Source organism: Condylura cristata, unplaced genomic scaffold, assembly GCF_000260355.1.
Source record: "Condylura cristata isolate star-nosed mole 26May11 unplaced genomic scaffold, ConCri1.0 scaffold00003, whole genome shotgun sequence".
In the NCBI taxonomy this organism is placed as follows: domain Eukaryota; kingdom Metazoa; phylum Chordata; class Mammalia; order Eulipotyphla; family Talpidae; genus Condylura; species Condylura cristata.
The window spans coordinates 20,118,087-20,128,191 of NW_004567104.1; the positions used below are offsets into that span (position 1 = coordinate 20,118,087).

At 47.9% G+C, this 10,105-nt stretch overlaps 1 protein-coding gene across 1 annotated transcript; it reads left to right on the plus strand.

Annotated features, from left to right (window-relative positions):
- Nucleotides 1-792: 792 nt before the first annotated feature.
- Nucleotides 793-9,364, plus strand: EIF2B5 (eukaryotic translation initiation factor 2B, subunit 5 epsilon, 82kDa). The gene is made up of 16 exons (XM_004675023.1): nt 793-1,096; nt 2,318-2,442; nt 3,539-3,724; nt 3,815-3,992; nt 4,081-4,161; nt 4,427-4,504; nt 4,785-5,097; nt 5,945-6,090; nt 6,314-6,455; nt 6,576-6,677; nt 6,842-6,949; nt 7,137-7,227; nt 7,514-7,637; nt 8,171-8,296; nt 8,711-8,821; nt 8,948-9,364. Exons 1-16 carry the CDS (start codon nt 893-895, stop codon nt 9,005-9,007), a joined length of 2,175 nt encoding a protein of 724 aa, XP_004675080.1. The 5' UTR covers nt 793-892; the 3' UTR covers nt 9,008-9,364.
- The last annotated feature ends 741 nt before the right edge of the window (nt 9,365-10,105 follow it).

A 10,105-nucleotide genomic window follows, 5' to 3' on the forward strand; every position in this document is an offset into this window, starting at 1 on the left:
AGGACCCCGGGAAGCACGCGCCCTGACCACAGGTCGGGGGCAGCACGTCAGAGCAAAAGTGGGGGCCCACGTCCAAAGGAAAATGCACCAGGGACTCCGGCTGGCCCACGGGGCCACATGCTACAAGGGAGAGCCCGGCCGGCCAGGGCAGCCCAAGGCGGCGCCCAGCGACCCTGGGTGAGGAGGCAATCTCACTGCTGCCGCCACAGTGAGGGCCGGGAGGGCGAGCAGCAGGTGGAGGGCGAGGGTCCTGGGCCCAAAGGCGGCCGGGGGCTCCCCCAGGGGCCCAGGGTGTGAGGGGAGAATATCTCAACAGAGGTCTCAACAGCCCGGGGCTGGGCGCTGGGCCCCACCCCCACGAGGGAGTCACAAGCTCACCTTGTGATAAACCTCCGGCGGGGACGTGACCAAAGTGGGGCAGAAGGAGGTGACTCCGTGGGCCAGGATCCTCCGGGCCACCAGGTCGACCCCTGAGCCCACGTCCTCCGTTGCCTGTGAGAAGTCCACGCCAAATCCACCTGAGGGCACGGAACACAGGGGTCGCACGGTGCTCCGAGGTCCTCCGGAGCCCCCCTCTCCCCGGCCGGGCCGCACCGTTGATCTGCACGTCGATGAAGCCCGGCGCCAGGATGCAGCCGCCGCAGTCCCGCTGCTCGTCGGCCAAGCGCCGCTCCTCAAAAAACAGCTTCTCCGGGTCCAGAATGCGGCCCCCGCGCACCCACAGGTCCTCCCTGCGGACGGGCGGCTCGGCTCGGCTCAGCCCCGTCCCCGCCCCCGCCCCGGCCCCGGCCTTTGGTTAGTCTTTCGCCTTTCAAGTACAGGATCCTTTTTGTCCCCTGCTGCGTGCGGTGTCAATTTCCGAGCGGAAGTGGCGGTAGACTGAGAGAAGAAGATGGCGGCCCCTGCAGTCTTGCCGCCTGGTGCGGTGACAAGTCGGGCTAACAAACGAAGCGGCAGTGCACCGGGAAGCGGCGGCGGGGGCGGCGGTGGAGCATCCAGAGGGGCGGAAGAGGAACCGCCGCCGCCCCTACAAGCAGTGCTGGTGGCTGATAGCTTCAACCGCCGCTTCTTCCCCATCTCCAAGGACCAACCTCGGGTGAGCCGCGCGCGCACGACCCAGGGATGAGTGCTGGCGGTGCTGGAGCAAGTTATCTTTTTGGCCGCCTAGTGAGGAGTGCTCTAGAAGCACATGTGTCCTAGCCTCTTCTCCTGAAATTTGGATTTATCTAGTTAGGAGGACAGCGTTTAAAACCCTGATGACAGCCTGGCTAAATGAGTGGCTGGCAGATTTGGGCACTCGTAGCGTTGTCGACCTCAAGTTGAAGAGGCATGCGGATAACTAAATGTAGAAGCAGTGCTGGTGTGAAGGCTTCACACAAGATTTAATGCCCACAAAGGAGGCTGCGCTGCCTTTATGCAGAATAAAAAGACTTGTTTAGGTAAAATGGAACATCACCTCCTTTTGCCTCCGAGAGCGGTCATATGCCAAGAAAAAAGGGGGAGGGGGCTTGATGCTATATAGTCACAGCTGTTTCGAATCTTGTGCAGTGTGCTATTTTTTATTTTCGGTATTAATGACAGTCAGTTCCATCTGTCAAATGGAAAACAATTGGTCAGTGACTGGTTGCCAGCAGCCCCTATAGAAGCTGGGAAGTTAGAAATTAGACCGAGCTATCCTGGTTTTGCTATATCACTAAGCAGCCTCCGGTTAAAAGAGAAAGAACTGCATTCCACTTAGGGAAGATCTTAACTCAGAAGCTGGGAAATTAGAAATTAGACCGAGCTAATCCTGGGTTTGCTAGGTCACTCAGCAGCCGCAGGTTAAAAGAGAAGGAACTGCATTCCATTTAGGGAAGATCTTAACTCCTCCTCACCCTGAAAGCTTAATGGCTTTTCATTTTGGGCTACTGATTGGGGCATAATTAGCCCCCCTGCTAGGAATCAAGAAAGAAAATTTCATAGGGAAAGGGGTTGCTAAGAGGTCCTTAAATTCCTGGAGATATGATTGATTTCCAGTGTTATCCTTTGTCAGAGGTGGTCTGCTATTCTTTTAGCATCTCTGTCTGATGCTAAACAAATAGATTCCATGCTTACTACTATCCAGATTGCCATACCTTAAACTCTGATGCTTAAAGCATTCAAACATCAAAGACAGGAATCTAGTTACTTTTAATTGAAATGATAAAGCAAAACTGTAGTATTTTGCAAATACTGAGAGAGAAATGAAAGTTCTGTTGGTGGTGGAAAATGATATGCAGAGGGCCTTCATGCATTTAAGATTTGATTTTTTTTTTTTCTTTCATCCATCATCCTCCAGGTCCTCTTGCCCCTAGCCAATGTGGCACTAATTGACTACACTCTGGAATTTCTGACTGCCACAGGTGTACAGGAAACCTTTGTCTTTTGTTGCTGGAAGGCTGCTCAAATCAAAGAACATTTACAGTAAGGCCTTGCAACTCTTCTTTCCATGTTTTGCCATTTTTTTCCCCCAGTTTTTTAGTATGGGGATAACTAAATGAAGGGAAATTGTGAGGGGAAAATTGTGTCTATTTAGGTTGCATCATAAAGTCTAAAGGCATTCTCCCACTTCTTTGGAAGTGAGCAGCTGAAGCTGTGACAAAGATTAAAGAATAGCATCTGAGGTTTTCTGAATCTCACAGTTGGGTCCCCATGGGTTTTACTGTTTTTTCTTAAGATTTATTTATTTTATGCATACAAGAACTGGAGAACAGGCCAGAGGTGTAGGGATGAAGAGGATTCTCCAGAATCAACAGAACAGGCAGACTGACTGAAGTACACTTCTGAGGGGATCAGTGGGCGAGACAGGAGAGGTCTTCCTCTACACCTGGGTCACCTTCCTGTCTTGGGATCAAACTCAAGTTACAGTGGCTGTGGATAGCTTCACACTGCTGTACTTTAACCCTTGCACCACCAGAGAGGGCCCAGATTTTACTTTACTTAATAATTCTGATTTAGAAGTTATAAGAGTAACTTCTTTGTCTATTCACTGAGCTTCTAAATATTGAGCTTTTTCCTCATTGTTGTGTTCCTGATCCCCAACTTGGTATCAAAGCACATAGTAAGCATTTAACATGTTTGGTGAAATCCTCTTGAAAAAGAGTGGCTTTCAGTATTTATGAATTCAGAAAATAAAGTGTAGAACTTGTCTCCCTTAGATACTTCTAAATTTGGTTTGGACTTTTGAAGAAGAAAAGCCCATAAAAAATGTATTGCTAGAATACTGTGTATACTCTAATTCTAGCAGGATTGTTTAGTTCAAACCCACATTTGGAGACAGGAGGCAAGATTGGGAGAGGAAATAACCATGTTTCTCTAACCCATAAAACAAGACTGGTGACAAATGATGCCAAAACCATTAATTATAGCTCATAAATCTCTCTGAAGTTGAGGACGCTGGCATGAACTCAAAAAAGCCGTAAAGAGGGAGTCAAATAGGGAAGTAGGAGGATTAGGGAAGGTGTACAAGATCTTTATTCCTGATTTACCCAGTTTTCTCTCTACCACCCCCGTTCCTTAGGAAGTCCAAATGGTGCCGTCCTACATCCCTCAATGTGGTACGAATCATCACATCAGAACTCTATCGATCACTGGGGGATGTCCTTCGTGATGTTGATGCCAAGGCCTTGGTGCGCTCTGACTTCCTTCTGGTGTATGGGGATGTCATTTCAAACATCAATATAACCAAAGCACTGGAGGAACACAGGTCAGGTTGGAGGAATGGTAGAGACAAGGGTTGGGCTCAACAGAGCCCTCAGATTGGTTTTTTGCAGCTCTCTCCCTTCAATTCCTATAGATTGAGGCGGAAGCTAGAAAAAAATGTATCTGTGATGACAATGATCTTCAAGGAGTCATCCCCCAGCCACCCAACTCGTTGCCATGAGGACAATGTGGTAGTGGCTGTAGATAGTGCCACAAACCGGGTTCTCCATTTCCAAAAGACCCAAGGCCTTCGACGCTTTTCTTTTCCTCTGGTATGTGGGTATCTGAGGTTCAGGTGGGAAAGTGACCAGCTTCGGCAAGAGGAATAGTTGTTACAGTTCTTGTGACTTTTCCCCACAGAGCTTGTTCCAGGGCAGTGGAGATGGAGTGGAGATTCGCTATGACTTACTAGATTGTCACATCAGCATCTGTTCTCCGCAGGTAAGCTCCTTAGGCTGTGCAGCATATCCAAAGAGTAGAATTCCTGAGGGTATATTACTGCCCCTTGAGAAGGCCAGTGTTTATTTCTGTTCCCTCATTCATTAATCTGTCCAAATTAATTAAGTGTTGTCATCTTGACTCCAGTACCCCATTGGGTTGGGGCCTTCTTGGAATTCTGACCCATGTTCTGCGGTCTTAGGTGCTGCTGATAGGCCTCTGGGGACTTACCTTTGCTTCCTTTTGCTCCTCACATCTCCTGCCACAGGTGGCTGAGCTCTTTACAGACAACTTTGACTACCAAACTCGAGATGACTTTGTGAGAGGCCTGTTAGTGAATGAAGAGGTAAGAAAAAGCTCCCATTGCCTCTGTAGGAGAGGATTATGATCTTATCTGATCTTATCTTATGCTGATAACATTTGGCTCCCTTTTGTATTTTATGGAGCTTAGGAGAGAAGAGAGCCAGGGTAGGGAAGGAGAAGCTATACAGAAAGAAAAGTCTCAGGTCATTTGACTGTGATACTGAGAAGTAGAGGGGAACTTAAAGTTAGAAGAGAGTTGTCCCTGGGAGTGTTCTTCCTGTCTTTCTTACTTGGTTCGCCTCTCTTTCCTTCTCTTCATTCAGATCCTAGGGAACCAGGTCCACATGCATGTAACAACTAAGGAGTATGGTGCCCGAGTCTCCAATCTACATATGTATGCTGCGGTCTGTGCTGACGTCATTCGCCGATGGGTCTACCCGCTCACACCAGAGGCAAACTTCACTGACCACACAAACCAAAGCTGCACTCATTCCCGGCATAACATCTACCGAGGGCCTGAGGTCAGCCTGGGCCATGGCAGCATTCTGGAGGAAAATGTACTCCTGGGCTCTGGCACTGTCATTGGCAGTAATTGCTCCATCACCAACAGTGTCATCGGCCCTGACTGCTGCATTGGTAAGCACAGGTGGGGAAGTCAAGCTGGCCATCCTAGGAGCAACACCTGAGGGGCTCCCCATGTCTCCAGAAGAGGATACAAAGGGGGTAGTCCTTGGGTGTAAGGAACTGGAGTGGCTACCTTAATTAAGGAGGGGACCGGACTTTAAAACAGTGGCACTTAAATTTATGACCTGTAACTTTCATGTTGGGTGACTCTTCACATGCTAGGTGCCCTATATTCACACCCAGACCAAGTAGATAATTAATATAAAGTAATAACATCTGTTAGGTGCATTATAGTTTACAAAGGGCTTTTGCTTACATTTCACAAACCTTGTGAAGTAGGTATTACTTACCCCCACAGTTTATAAATAAGTAAATAAGCTTAAAGAGGTCAGAGCTAATAAAAGCTAAGACTTGTATTATGATTGTAAACCCAGTGCTTTGTTTGCTTCACCATAACTGCCTGTATAACCTCTTGGTAACTCACTTTGGTTATAGGGATGTGGTTCTAACTCTCAAATACATAATCACTGGAATAATTTGGCTCTATTTCTAACATGGGTATGAGTCTAATAAGGGTCTTGTGTTCAAGGGGTCCCCAGAAATCTTGAAGGTTCTCAGGTTCTTAAGTCCTGTAGTTAGGTAGTCTGTAATTATTGTAAACCTGGTGAAGACTGTATAGGCTGAGCAGTATCTATTCTCAGGCCTGGGCTTAGAAGGGGAGTGGGTGTTTCTGGTGAATTAGGGAATGGGCTATTCAAATTGCATGGAAGCTGTGTTGTTGTCAGCTCTGTCCTCCAGAAATGGCCCTGGTCTAGAGTTGACCTCTGAGTGACCAAGAGTCCTTCCTGTCCTGAGCCAGGTGATAATGTGGTGCTGAACCAGGCCTACCTGTGGCGGGGAGTCCGAGTGGCTACAGGAGCACAGATTCATCAGTCTCTGCTCTGTGACAATGCTGAGGTCAAGGAAAGCGTTACACTGAACCCACGCTGTGTCCTCACTTCCCAGGTGAGACCTGTTTCATAACTGCACACAGGCCCCAAACTGAGTCGTGGTCATGTCAACGCAGAAGGGACCTTATGTCCACCCGTAACTCAGCCTGAATTGAGAGTCCAAATCCACAGGTTTCCTTTACACTCTATTTGCCCTAGGAAAGTGTCACTCTCACTATCAGAATATACTTTTCCTCAACACACTAATGAGTCTCTCCAACCCATTTTTTCTCACTTAGGTTGTAGTGGGCCCAGACATCACGCTGCCTGAGGGCTCAGTGATCTCTATGCACCCTCCAGATGCAGAGGAAGATGAGGATGATGGCGAGTTCAGTGACGATTCAGGGGCTGACCAAAAAAAGGAGAAAGTGAAGCTGAAAGGTGTGAGGCTCAGCAGGTGTGGGGCATCTGTGTATCTCTGCCCCATAGAAAACCAGTGTTTCTTCCTGGAGGGATTAATACCTCTCTTGGGCCTTTATTAAAGATCAGTGCCTTTTCCAGGTTACAATCCAGCAGAAGTTGGGGCTTCAGGCCAGGGCTACCTCTGGAGAGCTGCAGGCATGAGCACAGAAGAAGAGGAGGAGCTACGGCAGAATCTATGGGGTGAGTTAGGCCTTATTCCTATGTACTCCTCTTCTGTTAAATCAGACTATTTTGAAAGACTGTGAAATAAAACTACATTGTGCTTTACTTTATGCAGACAGGGTGGATGTACTGCTCTTTATTAAAGGCTCTTTTTCTTTAACTCATCCTTTCTTGGTTCGCAGGACTCAAAATTAATATGGAAGAAGCAAGCGAGACTGAAAGTGAGCGAAGTATGGATTCTGAGGAGCTGGACAGCCGGGCAGGCTCACCACAGATGGACGACGTCAAAGGTGAGAGGCCAGGAAGCCGTGTCCTAGGATGAAAGGAGAAGACCTTTGGTTTATTCCTCATCCGAATCAACTAGCTAAATGTTTGTGTTTCTCCCGGGAAGGGTTTGGTGTAAAGTCAGAGCTACATGACTTTACACATTCTGAAGTGTTGTTGCCCCCATGAACTTAATATGTGCTTTGATTTTAGTTTTCCAGAATGAAGTCTTAGGAACACTACAGCGGGGCAAGGAGGAGAATATTTCCTGTGACAATCTGGTCTTAGAGATCAACTCTCTCAAGTAAGAGCAGGCCCTCCTTATTCTCTCCTCCTTGGGTAACCTCAGACAGGTAGATTGTTTCCTGTTTCTTCCCCGAATAGGAACTTATTCCCGGCAACATCCAAGGCCAGAAGCATTTAAAGCAAGGAGAACATTAGCTCTAGCCTCAGCAGACTTCCCTCGTCTAAAATCTTGCCCTTCCTTGTTACATCTGACTTCCTCTCCCAATGTCTGCAAAGTCTCAGCCCTGCAACATGCAGTGAGGGCCAGTGAAGGCCCTGGTGTCACTTCAGTCTCCCCACAACAGGTACGCCTACAACATAAGCCTAAAGGAAGTGATGCAGATACTGAGCCACGTGGTCCTGGAGTTCCCCCTGCAACAAATGGATTCTCCACTTGACCCAAACCGCTACTGTGCCCTGCTGCTTCCTGTGAGCAAAGACTGGGGCTGGGTACAGGGGATTGGGCGGAGGTAGATACACGTCCTTGCTTGCTTAACTTTAAAGGAAATCACGAGTAGAGGTCTTGTGGGATAGGTGTTACTTGTGGTCCCTTTTTCCTTGCCTGGGTTCTAGGGCAACCTTGGCTGGTCCAGAGAAATCCAATTAGTTTCAACATTAAGTGGCTTTGAGACTCAAGGATTCAGACCATACAGATTCCTAACCAGAACAGACTGGATTTTCAGGTTCTGAAAATTATTTGACCCATAACAAAATCAGCCTTTGAGCTGGAAATAGTCTACAGCATCTGACCCCCTTTTCACCTTCCCTGGGTCATTTCTTTTTCCTGAACTCTCACTGCCAGCAACTTTCAAGTCCCTCTGATATGATTCCACAGGCCCTATGTCATGTCCCTCTTGTCTTTCCATGTCATGAAAATCCCATGTTGTCAATATTGATTTTTCTTTGCTGTCCCAGTGTAGGTGAATGCTCCAGCTGCAACTCCCTTCTTCTTTATTTCATAGCTGCTCAAGGCCTGGAATCCTGTTTTTAGGAACTATATAAAGCGTGCAGCTGACCATTTGGAAGCGTTGGCAGCCATCGAGGACTTCTTCCTGGAGCATGAAGCTCTTGCTCCTTCCATGGGCAAGGTGAATACCACCTGAAACTCCATGGTCCTGCGTCTGCTTTGAAAAAAGCCTGGGGGACCTGCATGGAGGCAAAACAGAGGCTCACATGAACCCAGTATGGAGTTTGGTTAACAGCACCATCCACCTCCTCCTATTGTGCCTATTGTTGGCTTAGCACAGCTTGCAGCCAGGCTTGTGAGCAGCCATTCAGAGGTTGCCCTGGGAATGTGCGGGCATTACTCAGTGATAGCTGTGGACGTTATACCTGCCCCAATACCAGAGTGAACAGCTCACTCTTAGCTATTTTGGTGGAGGCTGCCTATTGTGTAGAAGCTGAGATGCTGCTTACAGAGAGGTGCTAAGATGTTGCTTCCTCTTCCTGTTATCCACTATATCCATAAGACCCCTGAGGTACCCTGTGCTGGCCTCCTACAGGTGCTGATGGCGTTCTACCAGCTGGAGATCCTGGCTGAAGAAACAATCCTGAACTGGTTCAGCCACAGGGATACAACTGACAAGGGCCGGCAGTTGCGCAAGAACCAACAGGTAAGTGGGGCTGCCATCTTTCCACCATGGTGACTCTCTGGTTCCCTGGCCCTTGGCTCTGGGACTGATAGTTCAGGCTTTTTATGTGTCCCTCCCTCAGTGGCTCTTGACTCTGCTTCCTTATAGCTACAGAGGTTCATCCAGTGGCTAAAAGAAGCAGAAGAGGAGTCATCTGAAGATGACTGAAGTTGGGCTGCCTGCTCTGTGGACTGACTGCCCTCCTGGCTCCTGAACCAGGGCAAGTGAGGGGCTAATTCAGAAGGATGAGTAACCACCACCCAGGCTGAGACAGAGCAGAGGCTGGAACTACAGTATTCTTCACACCGCCAGCAACTGTGTGCCTCCCATCCTGACCGGGAAGTTGGGATGAAGGAAGCTGGACTAAACAAAGCTTCTGCCTTCGGAGGAGCTAGGCAGGCCCTACAGTTAGAGGAAGGCCAGAGGAACAGCTTTGTGCTCTGGTTTTCCCTCAGGGAACAGCAGAAAGCAACTGGTCCTATCTGCTGCTTGTATTTGTTAATATTAAAAAAGGAGAGAGTTGTATTTATTTTCTCCGATTTTGACTAATCAAGTAGATGACCAGCGTTCTGAACCTCTGACTCTGCAGCCTGTCCCCACTCCTGGGAGAGGAGAAGCAGAGGGATGTCCATGGCCACTAGGTGGCACCTTGCTAATTGGCTGTTGTCATGGCTTTTATCTGAGGTTTACATACTTCTCTAGCTTCTGTGGACCGATTTGTGGCCCTAAGTGGTACCTTAAGCCTATTTCCATAGAGAGTTCTAGTCCGGATATTTTCTGACAGAAGGTGATGGTACAAGCAAATGTAAAGCCCAATCAATAGCCACCTCCCAAGCCCCTCATGCTTTTTCTGGTTGATTCTGCTGCTTCTATCAGGGAAGTACTATCAGAGGAGCCAGACCACTCTTCATCCTAAAGATAAGGAAATTTGTTCAAGATCTTATGGCTTTTGAAGGGCACACTAACTTGAGCCTCATAATCCAGAATTCTTTCTGCTCCAGCATATTCAGTATTCAATGAAGAATTTACCCAAGACAATTACAACCCGAGTCAGTGATGAATGTCCTAAGTATACAGGGAGGTCCTGTGAAATGGGCTTTCCCCTACTATTGAGAGGCATTTTGCTAAGTATTTTTCATGTTTTTATTACTTAATTTCATAACAGCCCTAAGAAGTAGGTCTTAGCCCTTTTCAGATGATAAGTTCAGAGAGGTCCCATAACTAATTTTTAGAGCCAGGATTGTTGTTGGATTCTTGCTGGAGTTT

What these genes read in the sequence shown, in the direction of transcription:
- EIF2B5 (XM_004675023.1), top strand. Translation starts at nt 893, where the DNA reads ATGGCGGCCCCTGCAGTCTTGCCGCCTGGTGCGGTGACAAGTCGGGCT. An exon ending in TCAGCATCTGTTCTCCGCAG is followed by an intron (nt 4,162 to 4,426) that starts GTAAGCTCCTTA and finishes CTCCTGCCACAG; the next exon opens with GTGGCTGAGCTCTTTACAGA. An exon ending in ACAGATGGACGACGTCAAAG is followed by an intron (nt 6,950 to 7,136) that starts GTGAGAGGCCAG and finishes CTTTGATTTTAG; the next exon opens with TTTTCCAGAATGAAGTCTTA.